The sequence below is a fragment of the Cebus imitator genome, unplaced genomic scaffold (genome assembly GCF_001604975.1).
Source record: "Cebus imitator isolate Cc_AM_T3 unplaced genomic scaffold, Cebus_imitator-1.0 Scaffold1, whole genome shotgun sequence".
NCBI classification, from domain to species: Eukaryota; Metazoa; Chordata; class Mammalia; order Primates; family Cebidae; genus Cebus; species Cebus imitator.
The window spans coordinates 16,653,031-16,672,867 of NW_016107316.1; the positions used below are offsets into that span (position 1 = coordinate 16,653,031).

The window sequence follows — 19,837 nt, forward strand, 5'->3', positions numbered from 1 at the left end:
GAAGTCTTACTCTGTTGCCTAAGCTAGAGTGCAGTGGCATGATCTTGGCTCACTGCAACCTCCACCTCCCAGATTCAAGTGATTCTCCTGCCTCAGCCTCCAAAGTAGATGGGACTACAGGCGTTTGTCACCACACCTGGCTAAGTTTTGTACTTTTAGTAGAGACGGAGTTCACTATGTTGGTCAGGATGGTCTTGAACTCCTGACCTTGTGATCTGCCAGCCTCCGCCTCGCAAAGTGCTGGGACTACAGGCGTGAGCCACCACTCTGGCCTGGATTTGTCTCTTTGTTGGAGGGAGGAGGGAAGGATCCAGGAAGGGCACGAGGTGTCAGTGCCACCTGCAGTGTCTGGGGCCTTGGGACGTCCCTTTAGTTGACCCCCACCTTTGGGTGCCAGGAGAGGGCTGTGCGGCCCAGGGGCCCCGTGGGGTTGCTGTCCAGGCCCAGCTCATCTTCCTCCCGCAGCCGCAGCACTCCCACCTGGTTATCCAGCAGCTCCTGGGCCACCTGGACGCCAACAGCCGCAGCGCCGCGACGGTGCGCGCGGGCATCGTGGAGGTCCTGTCCGAAGCCGCGGTCATCGCAGCCACTGGCTCTGTGGGTAAGGGGCATAGCGAGGGCCTGAGGGCCGGGGACCCCGCGGAGGCTGCTGCCTCTTCCAGAGAGAGGCAAGGGGCAACAAGTAGGGGTTGGAGGCCGTTTTCCTCGGGAGAAGTCCGCCGGGAAGTTGGTGGCACAGAGGAAGCCCAGGCTGGAAGGCGGCCTGGGCCTGCCCTGCCTGCGCTAGGTGCAGGGAGGAGGAGGGTGCCAGCCCTGGATCTCGGGTGTCCCGCTCTGCCACGCTCAGGGCCCACGGTGCTGGAGATGTTCAACACGCTGCTGAGGCAGCTGCGGCTCAGCATCGACTACGCGCTGACCGGGAGCTACGATGGGGCGGTCAGCCTCGGCACCAAGATCATCAAGGAGCACGAAGAGCGCATGTTCCAGGAGGCCGTCATCAAGACTGTCGGTGCGGCGCGGGGCGGGGCCGAGGGGCAGCGCGGGGCGGGCCAGGGGCTGGGAGGGACCTAGGCGTGGGGCGGGGCCAGGGGCTGGGCGGGGCCGAGGGGAGGCCCGAGGGACCCTCGAAAGGGGCGAGGCCCCGGGGACGGCCCGGGGATGGGAGCTGGAGAGGGAGGCGCCGCACTGGGGCGAAGGGCACCCATCCGCGTGCTGTAGGATTGTCCAGCACCCACATGCTATTCGCAGACATCGGAGAAAATGAAGTTGGTCCTTGGTCCGCTGCCTGGGCAGGGCCCGAGCGACAGCACAGAACAGTCGGATGGTTTTCCAGGTCCGAAGTCTCAGACCTTCCTTAGCCCAGTCTCCATCAAACCTCCCTGGTGCTTCCAGGTTTGGGCCTCCAGGATGGAGAGGTGGGGACTAAGAAAAAAGGTTGAGGAAGGGGGCAGGCCAGGAAGAAAGTGTGTGTGCTCCTGGGAGCGGAGATAAAGCCGTTTTCACAGCCTGCCTGTCCTGGCCATGTGAGCTTCCCCTCAGCCTGGAGACTTAGGCAGGGCAGGAATGCAGAAGCCGCTGTTCGTGGGAGGCGGATTTACCCTAGGGCAGCCGGTGAAACAAGCGCCCAGCGAGAACTAGGCTCTCCCTGCCCTGGTCCCACGGCCCAGCATTCATCATCCCCACCCACTAGCCAAGGAGCCAAGACCTTAACCACAGCCTCAGGAACAAGAGAAAAAACGGAGCCTGGAAGAGACCTCCAGAGCCACCTGATGCCTCCCGTTACCAGAGAGGCCGAATCACACCCGGGCCATCCTGGGTTCCTTTCTCTGGGCCTGGATTGACTCCAGAGAGCAGCAGCCCTCGCTCTCTGCAGGTGTTTGTGCAACTGAAAGGCTGAACCAGGAGGGGCCCTGGAGCTTGTGCCTCACTGGACGCCCTCTCCCCCACCTCCCGCAGGCTCCTTTGCCAGCACGCTGCCCACCTACCAGCGCTCCGAGGTGATCCTCTTCATCATGAGCAAGGTCCCGCTGCCGTCCCTGCACCAGGCGGTGGACACGGGCAGGACAGGGTGAGCCACCAATCTCCCCCAGCCCGGAGTCCTCCTCTCCCAGCGGCATTTTCTGATCCCCTCCTTTATCCCTCTTAACTTTCTTGTCTCAGCCCTCTGCTCTCCTTTTACTCTCAAATCCCTCAGCAGCTCGTGGGGCTCGTGGATCCTACGACAATTTCTCAGGCTGCTCCACCAATAACCACCTACCACCATGGGGGGAGCCCATCACCCCTTGGTCTGCTTCCTGGGTCCAGAAGTCACTGTCCTGGGTAACCCAAGATGATAAGCCTCATGAAGAAACGAAGCAGGGGTAGAACTAAGCTGTCAAGTGTGGGATCTCCACCCCATTACAGTCCCGTTGAGTGTTTGTGTCTCTGGTCTACAGGGAGAACAGGAACCGACTGACCCAGATTATGCTGCTAAAATCCCTCCTGCAGGTGAGCCCCATCTATCCCTATTCCTGCTCTTCCTCTGCAGGAGACAGCTCCAAGGGACCAAGTGAAGGCCTCCACACACAGCCGTGCAGGTTGCTTACTACACAAATACTCCCAGTCATTTGAATGGGGGCTGAAATCTAGCCTGTGCTCCACTCACTAGCCAGGCTGGGCACTCCCAGAGCTGGGTCAGCCAGAGCAGGTGGGGCACCTGTTTCTAATTTTCACAAAGGTTCCTTATTGGCTACGGATAGCCTTGTCACTCAGACATGGTCTGTCTTGAGATGGAATCTGCTGATTCCCGCCCTGGTTCCCTCCAGGTACCCCCTCTTTCCCTTTTCCCCCTCTGTTTCCCCTGTTTTGCCAGCATGTGTTCTTGGCACATTTGCCCACGTCAGTCCCCCAGCCCCCATCCTTCCCATCCTCAGTGTTTTATGTAACTCTTCTTTACATTTTTGCAGCCATCACTAGAGTCTAGATCCATTGCTCTCGAACACCATTCCGATGCCAATCTTGTGATAAATATATTAATTCCCCAGAGGTTTTGAGCTGTTAGCCTGAGTGAGGTCCTAGAATCTGTATTTGTAACAAGCTCCCCAGGTTATTTTGAAGCACAACCCCTGGCCTAAACACAACATCCCACAACCGCCCCTCCTCAGCTAGCATAAACTCAGCTACAAGAAGAATTGTCTAGAAATGCTGTTCTCTACAAGGTACCTCTTATTTCAGAGTAGATCTCACTTTATAATTTTTTTTTTTTGAAACAGAGTTTTGATTTTGTTGCCCAGGCTGGAGTGCAATGGTGCGATCTCGGCTCACTGCAATATCCGCCTCCTAAGTTCAAGCGATTCTCCTGCCTCAGCCTCCCAAGTAGCTGGGAATACAGGCACTTGCCACCACACCTGACTAATTTTTCATATTTTTAGTAGAGATGGAGTTTCACCATGTTGGCCAGGCTGGTCTTCATCTCCTGACCTCAAGTGATCTGTCCACCTCTGCCTCCCAAAGTGCTGGGATTACAGGTGTGAGCCACTGTGCCCAGCCTCAGTTTATAATTGATGTACAATCAGATTTCAAACTTCTCAGACTGAAGTTGGGAGGTCCCCAGTCCCTTCTCCCTCCCTAGACCTCCCATCTTGTCTCTCAGTCTCTGTCTCTGTTCTCGCCATGCCAGCCTAAACAGACTCCCCCACCCGCCACCTCATGCCTTCCCTCCCCTCCTCTCTAGTCCACACTCCACGGCACTAGATTTTTATAAACCTTTGTGCTCCAGCACTGTCCTCATATAGTTATCAGCTTGGGCTCCATATTCCTGCCATTTTTTTTTTTTTCTGAGTTTACCCTCACTAATTTGTTCCCAGCATCTTTTTTTTTTTTTTCTCGAGATGGAGTTTCATTCTTGTTGCCCAGACTGGAGTGCAATGGCACAACCTCAGTTCATTGCAACCTCCACCTCCCAGGCTCAAGCAATTTTCCTGCCTCAGCCTCCTGAGTAGCTGAGATTACAGACATGCGCCACCATGCCTGGCTAATTTTGTATTTTTAGTAGAGATGGGGTTTCTCCATGTTGGTCAGGCTGGTCTCAAACTCCCGACCTCAGGTGATCTACCCGCCTCAGCCTCCCAAAGTGCTGGGATTACAGGCGTGAGCCACTGTGCCCAGCCTGTACCCAGCATCTTCTTAAGGTGACAGTGTGGGGTACATCCTCAGGGACCTTCTGAATCATCAAAGTCATTGCTTTGCAATATGGATTTAACAGGAAAAGTGCTTGGCTGCATTTCAATGCTTTGAAGACAGCATATATGGCATGTCGTCTATTTATGCCAAATTGGCTTTAGTCACAATGCCCCATTATTGCCATGCTAACAGTCATGTTACCAGATGCTACCTGTGTGCACTATTTGGTGGTTGCCATGTGTATGAGTTCTGATCCATCAGCCCAGCTGTGAGTTCTTCCACTGTCTCGTTCTTTGTGACGGTCCTACTCTTAATGAGGCATTGTGTTCCTGGTGGCTGTTCATCAGTTGTGCCCTAACTGGCTGGAATGTTAGGTTCAGAGATTGCCCGGCTTTTGCTTCCCTCCAGGGCTCATCCTTTGCTTGCTTTTAACACCCTAATGTCCCTGCACGCTGTCCCCATCCATTCACATGTCTACTGAACTCAATGTCATCTAGGTGAATGTTGGAGTGTTCAAAAAATTGCCTGGGCTACAGGGTAGGGGAGGCTGGATTGGGCGATGTCTAGAGAGGATGTATACATCAGATCGGACTTCCACTGGCTGCTCCTCCATCTCCTCCTGCACCTGAGAGGGACAGCGTTCCTAGGCACACCTGTCATGCCTCCCTTGCAGGTATCCACAGGTTTCCAGTGCAACAACATGATGTCAGCCCTGCCCAGCAACTTCCTGGACCGCCTCCTCTCCACCGCCCTCATGGAGGATGCAGAAATTCGACTCTTTGTTCTAGAGATTCTCATCAGTTTCATTGATCGTCATGGCAACCGCCACAAGTTCTCTACCATCAGGTGAATTTGGGGTGTCTCCTTCAGGTGATGCAAGATGGGGAGAGGACTCTCCAGTAGGTTCTGTCCTTTGGACCAGTAGCCTCACACCCAGACGGGAGGACAGTTCAGCTACTCAGTGAGACTCTCCAGGGAGTTGATCACCAACATTGACCCTGGGGTCCTGCAAGGGGAGGAGAGACCAAAGGGCACTTGCGTCTGGGAGAGGAGGAGCGTGGACTGAAGATCTGGAAGATAGAGAGGTGTCACTAAAGGGAGTTTGCAAGTGTGAGGAGGAAGGGGTACAGCGTTATCAGGAGACTGAAAGGACCTGGTGGGGATAAGAAGAGGAAGAGAATAATCAGAGTGAAGATTTAAGAAAAAGGGGTCAGGTGTGGTGGTTCATGCCTATAATCTCAGCACTTTGAGAGGCCAAGGCGGGAGGATCACTTGAGCCCAAGAGTTCCAGCCCAGCCCAGGCAACATAGTGAGACCTCATCTCTACAAGAAAATTTAAAAATTAGCTGAGTGTGGTGGCTCGCACCTGTGATCCCAGCTCCTTGGGAGGCGGAGTTGGGAGGATTGCTTGAGCCCTGGAGGTCAAGGCAGCAGAGAGCTGTGATCACTGAGCCACTGCAGTCCAGCCTAGGTGACAAAATAAGACCCTGTCTCAAAAAGAAAAAAGAGAGAGAAAGATAAAGGGACAAATTCTTGAGAACTTGAGAGGAAAAGGTAATTAGGGTAAGAACCAGGGCCAGGGAGCACTGGAGGCTTTGTACCGACTAACGGTGTTGGGGATAAAGCCCAGTGACCCCCTGTGAGTGCAGGCTGGCCTCGTACAAGAGCTAAGGAGGCCCTTTGCATCCCGTCCCAGTACCCTCAGTGACATCTCTGTCCTAAAGCTGAAAGTGGACAAGTGCTCTCGACAAGACACCGTCTTCATGAAGAAGGTAAGCAAGCATGTCCTCAAGACACAGTGAAGGCCGAGTGCAGTGGCTCACACCTGTAATCCAGAACTTTGGGAAGCTGAGGCAGATGAATCACTTGAGGTCAGGAGTTCAAGACCAGCCTGGCCAACATGGTAAAACCCCTTCTTTACTAAAAGTACAAAAATTAGCCAGGCATGGTGGTGGGCACCGGTAATCCCAGCTACTTGGGAGGCTGAAGCAGGAGAATCTATTGAACCCAGGAGGTGGAGATTGCAGTGAACCGAGATTGTGGCAGTGAACCGAGATTGTGACAGTGTACTCCAGCCTGGGTGACAGAGCAAAAGTCACTGGTGACCACTGACTGCCCCTGGAGCCTGCCTCTTCCCTCTTTGGCTATGCCTCCTCCCTCATGGTCAGATTGACCGGCTGGCCTCTCTAGGAGTCAAACCCAGAGGGATGAGCCAGTCAAGGGCCAGTCACTGTGTTCTGCTCCTACCCCTGGATTTGGGCAGCAGCTTCTATTGCTGGTTTCCCTAGAACCCAACCTTCCCTACACAAGCCTTCCTGTGTGTGTCCACTTCTGCTGGAGTCTGCTGTAAAGGCATCCCCTCCCCAAGGGAGGAGGGGGCACACACAGCCATCCCCCTCATCTTCAGATTGGTCTTCCTCCCTGTTCTCCTTGCCCCTCCTGTCCCTATCCTACCCACCCCGGCCTTCCCCTGCCCGCCCCCATCCCCAGCACTCCCAGCAGCTCTACAGACACATCTACCTGAGCTGCAAGGAGGAAACAAATGTGCAGAAACACTATGAGGCGCTCTATGGCTTGCTGGCCCTCATCAGCATCGAGCTGGCCAACGAGGAGGTGGTGGTGGACCTCATCCGTCTGGTGCTGGCTGTTCAGGTAGGGCCTGGTGTGCACAGGGTGTGGGGCTTGGGATCAGGGGAGGGACCTGTTCTGGCCAACCCCTGATAAAAATATTGAGTGGCAACTGCTTAACAGTCGTTTTGGAACCCAGGAATATTGCATTCGTGGTTGGCCACTCCTCCCTGAAGACCCCAAATCATGGTCCTGGTTGGGGAACCCCAAAGAATGCTTCATTTGTGCCCTTGGCCTATCCTCAAGCTAAAGAAGACCCAGACAACCAGATCATTCAGAAGTGTCACTTAGCTACTAGTATGTTGATTCTCTCACAGAGCTGAGTGAAACTCCAAGGATTCCTAAGAGGATGCTCGTAAGCCCTGAGTGATCCCAGACAAACTCATTTGCCTAAAGATTCTCTGGTTCCCTTGGCCAGGCACAGTGGCTCATGCTTATAATCCCAGCACTTTAGGAGGCCAAGGTGGGCGGATGGCTTGAGGTCAAGAGTTTGAGAGCAGCCTGGCCAACATAGTGAAACCCCGTCTCTACTAAAAATACAAAAAATTAGCCGGACATAGTGGTGTGCGCCTGTAGTTCCAGCTACCTGGGAGACCGAGGCAGGAGAATCACTTGAACCCTAGAGGCCAAGGTTGCAGTGAGCCAAGATCGTGCCACTGCATGCCAGCCTGGTCAACAGAGCAAGGCTCCCTCTAAAAAAAAAAAAAAAAAGATTCTGTGGTTCCCAAAATCTGAGCTGTGCTTCAGAATTGCTTTGAGCACTTGTTTAAAGTATACATTTCCTGGAAAGATAAGTCACAGTCTCAAAGCCTGGGGGCCTGTCTACCAAGCCTCCTTTGTGATTCGTAGGCAGCCAGTGTGGCACCAGGCAGGACTTGAGACTTTCCTGGTCTTCCTGGTTACAAGTGTACACCCAAGGCTACTGGGAGTCAGGGTGGGTCCTTTGGACCTCAAAGTCTGGGTCTCCAGGGTGCTGAAGCCAGGCGGGCATCATAGTTCTGAATCGGGCAACCCTGGGAATTCAGTGACAGAGTCTTAGACCACCTGTCTGATGGTGCTAAAATCCTGCAGGGTCAACCTAGATGCTGCAGTTCTTTTTTTTTTTTTTTTTTTTTTTTTTTTTTTTGGGGGGTTTTTTTTTTTTTTTTTTTTTTTTTTTTTTTTTTGTTCTTTGGGACGGAGTTTTGCTCTTGTTACCCAGGCTGGAGTGCAATGGCACGATCTCGGCTCACCGCAACCTCCGCCTCCTGGGTTCAGGCAATTCTCCTGCCTCAGCCTCCTGAGTAGCTGGGATTACAGGCATGCGCCACCATGCCCAGCTAATGTTTTGTATTTTTAGTAGAGACGGGGTTTCACCGTGTTGACCAGGATGGTCTTGATCTCTTGACCTCGTGATCCACCCGCCTCGGCCTCCCAAAGTGCTGGGATTACAGGCTTGAGCCACCGCGCCCGGCCTGCTGCAGTTCTTTTTAACTCTACCCTTAAGAGTGGCCATGCGCAGTGGCTCAAGCCTGTAATCCTGGCACTTTGGGAGGCCGAGGTGGGTGGATCAGCTGAGGTCAGGAGTTCGAGACCAGCCTGGCCATCATGGTGAAACCCCATCTTAAAAATAAAGAAAATAAAAAGAGTTAGAATTTGGGGTTCCTTTGTGTCCCATTCCCCTGGTAACTCTAACAGCTATTTTAGCTTAACATATGAACCCAGTTTAACCAGCTAATCCAGTCCTCTAGGAATCAGCTATAGTGAAGGAGATAGCACCTAGCAGTGGGATTAATGATGGGGGTGTGGGCAGGAGAGGTCACTACAGCTAGAATTGCAGAGCGGGGAGTTGAGGTCGTTGCCTCTATAGTCTGTGAGTACTTAAAAGCCTCACAGTTCATGGATTGTTCTAGGGACCCTTCCCTTCCTTTAATGAAGGCAACTTTTTCCCCCAGGAAGTTATGGGTCAAATGCTGAGAAAGACTTCGTCTAGGAAAGAAAGCATTTCTAAAGAAGATTGGGAAGGGGTTGGGTGGAGGATTGGCACCCAGTGTAGTTTGTCAGTGAAAAACTCCGGAGGCCGTGTCTGTGTTGCTGCAGGACGTAGCCCAGGTCAATGAGGAGAACTTGCCCGTCTACAACCGCTGTGCCCTCTACGCTCTGGGCGCAGCCTACCTGAACCTCATCAGCCAGCTCACAACAGTGCCTGCCTTCTGCCAGCACATCCATGAGGTTGGTGTCCTCGTGACTTGAATAGCTTGAACTCAGGGGGCCCTCAACTTGGGGTTCCTGGGAACAGCTTTTGCTTAACTGTGTTAGTTCTGTACCTAGTCTTACACAGTGAAGACACGGTTGAAGTAAGAACTGCTCATGGTGAGAAGTTAGTTACTTATGGCACCTTTCCTTCCTGTATGACTTGGCAGAGCACGGTGGAGTTAGGCACAGGGGTTGGGGGGGTCTCCTATACCTGTTTCTAACCTACTGTCTGCCCCCTCCACTTCCTGCCCCTCTGTCTTCCCCTACTCACGGGAACACATCGGCACACATACCTCAGATCATGCAGACTAAAGCTATGAAATACCGCAAAAGTGGCCTGAGTAGAATGGTGAGCGAACGTCCATTCACGGCCACACAGATGAAATGAACAGATATGAAAATTTCTTCCCATAGGCCTCATCTATCTCCTTCTCTTTTCCTTTGCTGAACAAATTGTAAATACTTTAAAACAAACATTTTAAAACAAATCCCAGCTACCCTGTCCTTTCATGCAGTGTATCAGTCTGCACGTCTGAAACAGCATGAGCGCCTCCCTACGTGATTGCCATGCTCTTAACACAGCTTATTAAGTCATCACCAATTCCTTGGTGTTATCTGACACCCATTCTATAGTCAGATGTGTTCTCAGTTGTTGCATAAAGATCTTTCAAAACACACTGAATTGTTTAGAGATCGAATGATACCAACATACAGGATTAACTTTAAAATATACTAGCAAGCTAGAGGCAGTGGCTCATGCCTGTAATCCCAGCACTTTGGGAGGCCAAGGCAGGTGAATCATTTGAGGTCAGGAGTTCAAGACCAGCCTAGGCAACCTCTAATAAAAATATAAAAATTAGCCAGGCATGGTGGTGCATGCCTGTAATTCCAGCTACTCAGGAAGCTGAGGCAGGAGAATCGCTTGAACCTGGGAGGTGGAGGCTGCAGTGAGCGAAGACTGTGCCACTGCCCTCCAGCCTAGACAACAGAGCAAGACTCTGTCTCAAAAACAAAAAAAGCATAGGAATGAGACACCAGAGCCAGAAGCTGCAGTCTCTTAAGAGCTAAGTTCCCTACATATGGAGGAGACCTAGTGCACATGTGTCATTGATGGCCATGGGCTGAGCAGGCCTCCTAGGCCTCTCCAGCTGCTCTGAGGGTATTTGTTGTTGGGAGTTTCCACTGGAGAAGCTCAGTTTCAGACACTGTGCTGAGGAGGTTGTGGGAGGGAGGAAGTGCTGAGCCTGGCATGGGGGTTCTTTCATTGCCTGTGAGCTCCCTCTCCCTGCTGAACCAGCTCTTATCATCTGATTCCTCCCAACCACCAGGTGATAGAGACCAGGAAGAAACAAGCTCCATATATGCTCCCCGAGGATGTGTTTGTGGAGAGGCCCAGGTGAGGAGAGGACTGGGGGCCTGGTCAGGGATCCCCAGGGCAGCTGAGTAAGTAGGTGGGTGGCCTGAGGCCAGGAGGGGTCAATGCCAGGAGGCTCGGCCTTCTGCAGACTCAAGGGCAGAAGGTGGGCTCTGCCTGGGGTCCGGAAGTCCTGGGTAAAGCTAAACCCCATCCCATTACTGCAGTCCATGCCTCGAGCGTGCAATGCTGAGCTGTGTTTGCAGGTGAAGCACAGCCTCTGGGGGCTTTGGCCAAGCCCATGGCAAATGCATCCTGAAGGAGTCATTCCTGACAAGACGTCACTGTCAATCCAAGTGATGTTTTCGGTCCATCGTGGGTGCTATGGGCCAGTGTCACTTCAACATCAGAGGAACTCAAGGGAACGATATTTTGCAAAACCAAAATTTCTCACAGTAGTGGATGGCTTTATAAATCATGGCCCATCCATACAACAGACAAGTGTGCCAATGTTTTGGAAGAATATTTAATGTAAAATACCCACTACATAATAGGTCAATAAAATAGATCACAGAACAGCAGGTGGGGACGGGGATATCTATCTGTATACGTAAAAATATGTGGCTAAGCTGGGTGTGGTGGCTCACACCTGCAGGTCCAGTGACTCAGAAGACAGAGCAGGAGGCTCTCTCCAGCCCATGGGTTCCAGACAACCATGTGCAGCAAAGCAAGAACCCATGTCTACAAAAAAGTTTTTTAAAATTTGCCTGGGCTGAGTGCGGTGGCTCATGCCTGTAATCCCAGCACTTTGGGAGGCAGAGGTGGGTGGATCACTTGAGGTCAGGAGTTCAAGACCATCCTGGCCAACATAGGGAAACCCCATCTCTACTAAAAATACAAAAATTAGCCAGGTGCGGTGGTGCGCACCTGAAGTCCCAGCTACGCTACTCGGGAGGCTGAGGCAGGAGAATCTGCTTGAACCCAGAAGGCAAAAGTTGCTGTATGCTGAGGTCGTGCCACTGCACGCCAGCCTGGGTGACAGAGGAAGACTCTGTCTCAAAAAAAGAAAAAGAAAAATTAGGCCGGGCACAGTGGCTCATGTCTGAAATCCCAGCACTTTGGGAGGTTCAAGCGGGTGGATCACTTGAGATCAGGAGTTGGAGACCAGCCTGGCCAACACAGCAAAACTCTGTCTCTACTCAAAATACAAAAATTATCCAGGTATGGTGGCACGTGCCTGTAATCCCAGCTACTTGGGAGGCTGAGGCAGGAGAATCCCTTGAACCTGGGAGGTGGAAGTTGCAGTGAGCTGAGATCGTGCCACTGCACTCCAGCCTGGACGACAGGGAGAGACTCAGTCTAAAAAATAACAATTAAATAAATAAAAGCCGGGTGTGGTGGAGCATGCCTGTTGGGAGGGTGAACAGGAAGATCACTTGAGCCCAGCAGGCCAAGGCTGTAATGTGCTATGATGGTGCCTGTGAACAGCCACTGCACTCCAGCCTGGGCAATGCAGTGAGACCCTGTCTCTAAAAAAAACAGTAACTGAAGGATGCAGTTGTTGTGCATAAGAATACATTATAACATGTGAATAGTGGTTATCTCTGGAAATGGGACCAGGGGTGACTCTTCCTTTTACTTCTCTGTCATCTTCCATAGTGAAGATGTTACTTTTGTAATGAGAAAAGTTGGCTAGGCATGGTGGCTCATGCCTGTCATCCCAGCACTTTGGGAGGCTGAGGTGGGTGGATCACCTGAGGTCAGGAGTTCGAGACCAGCCTGGCCAATATGATGAAACCCCATCTCTATTAAAAATACAAAAAATTAGCCAGGCGTGGTGGTGGGTTCCTGTAATCCCAGCTACTCAAGAGCTCGAGGCTGGAGAATCACTTAAATCCAGGAGGCAAAGGTTGCAGTAAGCTGTTTGCGCTACTGCAATGTAGCCTGGATGACAAAAGCAAAACTCTGTCTCAGAAAAAAAAAGTTATTCAGAAGTCATTCTAGATATCATGATTCTAATGTGCTTCCTCCCTCCTTTGTCTTCCAGGCTGTCTCAGAATCTTGATGGGGTAGTGACTGAGCTCCTCTTCCGCCAGAGCAAGATCAGTGAAGTCTTGGGAGGCAGTGGCTACAATTCAGATCGGCTCTGCCTGCCCTACATCCCTCAGCTGACAGGTATGAGCTCTGTGCAGGGACACCCGAGCCTGCCTCTCTGTTTCCTTGGCCAGTTAAGGGCCTGAGTATAAGGGACTTGTGGCCCTTTGATTGCCTGTAAGGCACCTTGGATGTCACGAGAGCTGAAAGACACAGTGGGAGTTTATGGTGAGGCCCTCTTGATTGCCCCACCTCTTCTCAGGGCAGGGTCCTTGGAAGTACCTGGCCCATGAGATGGCCTGGCCTGAGGATGGGAGAGGCTCCGTTGTGCTGGAAAGAGCATACATGGCTACAGAACCAGAGACCCAGTTCAAGACCTTTGTGCAACTTACTGCCTGAAAGATCTTAGAAAAGTCCTTTACATCATGAATTTCAGTTTCCTTGACTGTAAAACAGGGATATTAACAAGAGCTGCTGGCCAGGTGTGGTGGCTCATGCCTGTAATCCCAGCACTTTGGGAGGCCGAGGCGGATAGATTGCCTGAGCTCAAAGGTTCAAGACCAACCTGGGCAACACGGTGAAACCCCATCTCTACTAAAAATACAAAAAATTAGCTGGGTGTGGTTGTAGGCGCCTGCAGTCCCAGCTACTCAAGAGGCTGAAGCAAGAAAATTGCTTGAACCCAGGAAATGGAGGTTGCAGTAAGCCAAGATTGCACCATTGCACTCCAACCTGGGCGAGAGAGTGAGACTCCATCTCAAAAAACAAAAACAAAAACAACAAGCAAAACAAAAAAACACAATAGCTGCCTTAGAAGGTTGGCGTGAGAGGTAGATGAGATAGGTACCTGTATTAATGCAAATGCACTTAGTAAATACTGATGGACGACAGCTACTGGTGCTGTTAGCAGATGATGTTTACATGTAAGGTGCGATGTATTCTGGTCATAAGAACCTTCTTTGTGTTCTCATTGATGATTTCAACATATTAGCCCCAAAGAGCAAAACTGACCACTCTAAGATGGACGGAGAAGGCCCACAGCAATCAGAAGCTTCTGTAAACTACAGGTGTAGCCTGAGCGTTCACTGAGCCTGAGGACTATGGGCCAAGCAGAGGCAGAGGGGTTGGGAGGTGGGGCTAGCAGCTCAGTCCTGGACCTCGGAGGACTGGGAACTCCAGCCTCTGGGCTGCTTCTTCCCCAGATGAGGATCGCTTATCCAAGAGGAGAAGCATTGGAGAGACCATCTCCCTGCAAGTGGAGGTAGAATCGAGGAACAGCCCAGAGAAGGAGGAGGTGAGTGACCTTGCCACCCTCCTGAGGCAGCCCCATCTCCTGCAGATTGGACGCTGGACCCCAGGGTCCCCTGCCCACATGGTGTGCTTAGGCTGCATGGAAAGTAAGCTTCTCGAGTCATTCCACACTCATCCTGATTCTCCCCATATATGTGTCGCAGATACTTCCATTTGGAAAAATTGTTAGGGTCCTCCCTGCTCCCATGAGGATATCATAAAAATCACTCTTGAAAGGCCTGGGTGGGTATGGTGGCTCATGCCTCTGATCCTAACATTTTGGAGGCTGAGGCAGGAGGACTGCTTGAGCCCAGGAGTTTGAGATGATCTGGGGCAACATAAGGAGACCCCATCTCTACAAAAATAATTTGTACATGACATGCACCTGTGGTCCCAGCTACTCAGGATGCTGAGGTGAGAGAAACACCTGAGCCTGGGAGGTCGAGGCTGCAGTAAGCCATGATGGCACCATTGCACTACAGCCTAGGTGACAGAGTGAGACCTTGTCTCAAAAAATTCAAAAGAAAGGCATATTGGTCGTCATTCCCCACTCACATGCGGACAGATGTGCTCTGGGTTGGAAACTGGAGTGATAAGGATGAGAACAGCTTTCATAGTGTTGCTTCCACATGTATCAATAAAGATTCTTTTTTTTTTTTATTTAGACTGTTTTTTAAAGCAATTTTAGTCTACAGAAAAATTGAGTGGAAGGTACAGAGACTGCCCTGTACCCTCACACACGCACAGCCTCCCTCACTATCCACATCCCCCATCAGAGTGGTTTCTTACAATTGAACCTGCCCGAACACAGCGTTATCATCTGATGTCCATCGTTTACATTGGGGTTCGCTCTCAGCATTGTACCTTCTGCCTCCCCCACTAGAGTGCCACACAGAGTCACTTCTTGCCCTAAAAACCACCTGTGCTCCACCTCCACATCCCCTAACCACCCACAGCCAAGAATTTTTTTTTTTAAGAGAAAGCTGCTGCAGTGCCTTAAAGAACTCTCGTCCTTCTCTCCTCCCTTGAGGACTGTAAATATCCAATATCTGTTCAAAATAACATGTGCTGTCTCCCCTGCCATTATCTCATTTCTTCTAACTTAGCTAATGAAGCAGATACACCCATAAGTAGGGAAGAATAAGGAATCATAGTGGAGATACAAACCCAATTCTCCCAAATGGGAAAGGAACAGAGGGGAGGGCAGAGAGGAGGAGGAAGGAGGCCTGAGGGAACCGAAGCCACAGATGCAGTACACCTTTTTCTTATGTTTATTTCTGAGACAGAGTCTTGCTCTGTCACCTGGGCTGGAGTGCAGTGGTTCAGTCTCGGCTCACTACAACCTCTGCCTCCTCAAGTGATCCTCTCACCTCAGCCTCCCAGATAGCTGGGACTATAGGCACACACCACCATGCCCAGCTAATTTTTGCATTTTTTGTAGACATGGGGTTTTGCCATGTTGCCCAGGCTGGTCTCAAACCCCTGGGCTCAAGGGATCTGCCCACGTTGGCCTCCCAAAGTGCTGGGATTACAGGTGTGAGCCACCATGCCAAGCCCTTTTTTTTTTTTTTTTTTTAAATTAAATGCTGACTGTCCCAGTTCACAAGAAGTACGGAGGACACACATTTGTGTGAGATGGGACAGAAAGACTTATGTGGTCGTCAGGTATGGACAGGCTGGCATTCCGGAGCTTCTGTGCCCATTAGGGCTAACATAGACATGGAGGACAGCTTTGACATCAAGCCTTTCCTCAGATGCAATCAGAGGTAGGAAAAGTCTCTAGGGGTGAGGAACAAGCCTGCCCCTAACTGTGCTCTTGACCACTTCATTTATTGGGTAGATCTCCAGCCCAGGGCCCTCAAAGCTTATCCAGAACTTTCCCACAGAAGGAAGCTCTGACTTGGGCTAATTGGACAAGTAAAATCAGGTTGAACAAGGCGTCCTCCATGGCCCTTCCAGCTCCAAAGACTGGGAACCTCCAATGTGTTAGGGGTCGAGGTGAGTTGGTGGCTCTCTGCCCATAGTGGTGATTCTCCCTTCCCAAGAGGTAAGAGATCGTTGGGAATTGAGGAGTGAAGTGACGCAGGAGGAGGCGAAATGCTTACGCCACTACAGAGCACCTCCTCACTAGTGGCCTCTTGGGCCACCAGTATCAGCTCCTTCCTCCCTGCAAGAGTCAGCTTAGGCCAGGCATGGTGGCTCACACCTGTAATCCCAGCACCTTGGGAGGCCAAGGCATGCAGATGATGAGGTCAGGAGTTTGAGACCAGCCTGACCAACATGGTGAAACTCTGTCTCTACTAAAAATACAAAACAGCCTGGTGTGGTAGCGGGCACCTGTAATCCCAGCTAGTCAAGAGACTGAGGCAGGAGAATCACTTGAACCCAGGAGGCAGAGGTTTCGGTGAACCAAGATTGCGCCACTGCACTCCAGGCTGAGTGACAGAGTGAGACTTCATCTCAGAAAAAAAAAGGAGTCAGCTTAGCCCAGAATTGGCTTGGTGGCAAAGCAGGGGTACAGGGGCCTTCATCCTGTGCCCATCTGCCATGCCACAGTTCTCTTCCCCCTCAGCCATCGTGTGCCAGCCCAGAGTCCCACAGTGGTTCCTATGGCCTTACTGCCAGGCTCGCTGCAGTGGTGAATAAATGCTGGTTTGGTCACATCTCCATCCTGGTGCCTGGCATTCCCAGCCATTCATAGTCTGGGCTCTACCATTTCATTTTCTGCCACCCGTATCTGCTGTCCCACTCTGGTGGAGCTGCTGTCAGTCTCTCCCGCACTGTGCTCAGCCATCTCCAGGCCTTTGCTAGTGCAGAATGCCATGTCTGAACCACCTTCGCCTCCACACAGGAGCAGCTGAGCACCTGTGAACTGACTTCCCAGCGCCCAGCCCCCGTTCAGTTTCCTCCATAAACTCCTCTCTCCCTGCTCTTGCCCAGTGAGCATCCTTGCTCTCTTGCCCAGAGAGCGGCCTTTTCTTTGACTGTTGCCACCACACAGTTCCCCCGCACCCAGCAGGTGAATATCCAACGTTGCTCGGTGCTGACAGTGGAGGAATGGATGGGTGTACAGAGGATAAGTCCTCAGAGGGAGTTAAGGCCCAGCACAGCTCTCTCTTTCGTATAACTCCTATGCTAACAAATTGTGCAGTTTCTATGGACTCACCTGGAGTCCTGCATGTAGTTGGTGCTCACTTAATGTTTGTTGAATGACTTTATCTCATATCTATACTTCTGTCCTCTCCTACTCAAACAAAAATGCCAAACAAATCAAATATTGCACAACTCCGTGAATTTTCATCAAGTATATATGCCCGTGCAGTCACGCCCGGATGAAAGAGTGGGCCCTGCCTCTGTGCCTCCTCCCCTAAGGGAGCCCCAAGCCTGAGTTGCGTTACTTCTTGAACTTTTCATCAGTGAAATCATCCTCTTCTGTGTCTGCTGCTTTTGCTTAAGATTACATTTAAACGATAGAGTGTGAGACTGGCGCGGTGGCTCACGCCTGTAATCTCAGCACTTTGGGAGACCCAGGCGGGCGGATCACTTGAGGTCAGGAGTTTGAGACCATCTGATCAACATGGTGAAACCCTGTCTCTGCTAAAAATACAAAAAATTAGCCAGGTGTGGTGATGGCCACCTGTAATCCCAGCTATTGGGGAGGCTGAGGCAGGAGAATCACTTGAAACCAACTGGGAGGTGGAGGTTGCAGTGAGCCAAGATTGTGCCATTGCACTCCAGCCTGGGCAACCAGAGTGAAACTCCATCTCAAAAAAAAAAAAAAAAAGGTAGAGCATGAGTAACTCATAGGTCTAATAGCTCATTGTCTAGTAAGTAATTTCTGGAATTTACTCCAAATTCCTTTACTATTTTCAGCATCTATGGAGTTCCCTTCTTTGAGTTTTATTATTTTTCACCTCCTTTTATAGGCTCTGCAGAGGACTGAGCGGGGCAACTCCTTGGAACCTCAGTAGTCAAGGGAGCCCTGTCACTTCTTTTTTTTTTTTTTTTTTTGAGATGACGTCTCTCTCTGTCGCCCAGGCTGGAGTGCCATGGCATGGCATGATCTCAGCTCACTGCAATCTCTAGCTTCCGGTTTCAAGCAATTTTCTTGCCTCAGACTCCCCGAGTAGCTGGGATTACAATTGTGTGCCACCATGCCTGGCCAATTTTCATATTTTTAGTAGAGAAAGGGTTTCACTATATTGGCCAGCCTGGTCTCGAACTCCTGACTTCATGATCTGCCTACCTTGGCCTCTCAAAAGTGCTGGGCTTATAAGCATGAGCCACTGCACCAGGCCTGTCACTTCTAACCCTCCATTTCTTATCTTTACTAAATGCTCAAGTCGACTTGGTTGGTGATTTAATACTTTTAAGATTTCAGAACTGATAAACAGTTCTTGAAATTTACATTTAAGATTCTGTTTGTCACCTCTCTCCTCTGGCTTCCAATATTTTCTGATGTGTTTTCTGAAGATGTTTTAAAATTGCAGTACTGGCCTGGCACAGTGGCTCACGCCTGTAATCCCAGCACTTTGGGAGGCCAAGGTAGGCAGATCACGAGGTCAGGAGTTTGAGACTAGGCTGGCCAACATAGTGAAACCCTATCTCTACTAAAAATATAAAAATTAGCCAGGCATGGTGGCATGTACCTGTAATCCCAGCTACTTAGGAGGCTGAGGCAAGAGAATCACTTGAACCCAGGAGGTAGAGCTACAGTGAGCCGAGATCACGCCACTGCAGTCCAGCCTGAGCAACAGAGCGAGACTCCATCTCAAAGAAAACCAAAAAAATAAAATAAAATTGCAGTATTTTCCTCCCATAGTGCTTGATGGGACAGTCCTGAGGAGGGGGCAGGGAACAGTGTATTCTTTTACATGAGACTCAGGACTCTGTTCTGAGACTGAATCTGGTGAGGAATGAGCTTCCCCGCTGTATTTCTGTCCTCTGTGCTGCTCAGAGAGCTTCCAAGACCCTGATGGGGCTGGGGGTGTCCTGAGGGACTTCCTGCCCACTGGGACTTTGTTCTAAGAAGCAAGGGGCTGCCAGAGAGCAGGGGGTGTCAGGGCTGCCTCCTTCCCCCACTCACTGCCTTTCTGAGCATCTCTGTCCCTTCTTCAGCGAGTGCCTGCCGAGGAGATCACCTATGAGACGCTGAAGAAAGCCATTGGTAAGTTGGGGCCGAGGGACTCTGCTTAGAGGGCAGAATGGAGTGGGGTCGTTGGGCCTGCTCCTGCAGAAGCAGCTGGATCCACCACCCTCCGCGGTGGGATACAGCACCGGAGTGAGGGGAGAAGCTGGTGGCTTTCGACAAACTCATCACAGCCACCAAAGCTGTCACTGAAAGTCTCTGCTCTCCTGATGGGGTCGGCAGTGTGGCCCACAGTGGGCAAACCTTTTGTTACTAAGGACAGAGGCCTTTAAAAGTAACCGGTTGACAGCTGTAGGTAGAAAGCAATTTGGAGTAAATTGTTTCTTTTTTTGGTGAAGTGTGATACAAAAGAACAAGCTGGCCAACGGAAGATATTAAGAATGAATCATATGAATGTCTGTTTACTAAGGGAAGTAAATTTTGAAATGCATTGTTCCCCTCTACCTGGATCATTGGACAACAACGTATTTTTCTAACTGCTGACAAATTATGCCTATAAATGCCAAACTTTAAAATTTTTGTCATCATTAATGGTAGTCTCTCTGAATTTACACATTTCTTTCCTATAAATTTTTTCTTTTTTCTTTGAGATGGAATCTTGCTCTGTCACCCAGGCTGGAATGCAGTGGCACAATCTTGGCTCACTGAAACCTCTGCCTCCTGGGTTCAAGCGATTCTCCTGCCTCAGCCTCCTGAGTAACTGGGATTACAGGCACCTACAACCACACCTGGCTAATTTTTCTATTTTTAATAGAGACAGGATTTCACCATATAGGCCAGGCTGGTCTCGAACTCCTGACCTCAGGCAATCCGCCTGTTTCAGCCTCCTAAAGTGCTGGGATTACAGGCATAACCCACTGCACCCAGCCATTTCTTACCTTCTTAAACTGAGTATGGGCCCAGCATGGTGGCTCACACCTGTAATC

At 50.9% G+C, this 19,837-nt stretch overlaps 1 protein-coding gene across 1 annotated transcript in view; it reads left to right on the forward strand.

Annotated features, from left to right (window-relative positions):
* EFR3B (EFR3 homolog B) overlaps window positions 1-19,837 on the forward strand; it is a 114,417-nt gene that overhangs the window by 89,918 nt on the left and 4,662 nt on the right. The window contains exons 13-24 of the mRNA XM_037737072.1: window positions 466-601; window positions 848-1,009; window positions 1,957-2,068; window positions 2,436-2,487; window positions 4,835-5,007; window positions 5,858-5,933; window positions 6,652-6,813; window positions 8,869-9,000; window positions 10,353-10,420; window positions 12,426-12,553; window positions 13,675-13,766; window positions 18,881-18,929. Coding sequence (XP_037593000.1) covers window positions 466-601; window positions 848-1,009; window positions 1,957-2,068; window positions 2,436-2,487; window positions 4,835-5,007; window positions 5,858-5,933; window positions 6,652-6,813; window positions 8,869-9,000; window positions 10,353-10,420; window positions 12,426-12,553; window positions 13,675-13,766; window positions 18,881-18,929 — 1,342 coding nt within the window. The remainder of the gene's footprint in view (window positions 1-465; window positions 602-847; window positions 1,010-1,956; window positions 2,069-2,435; window positions 2,488-4,834; window positions 5,008-5,857; window positions 5,934-6,651; window positions 6,814-8,868; window positions 9,001-10,352; window positions 10,421-12,425; window positions 12,554-13,674; window positions 13,767-18,880; window positions 18,930-19,837) is intronic.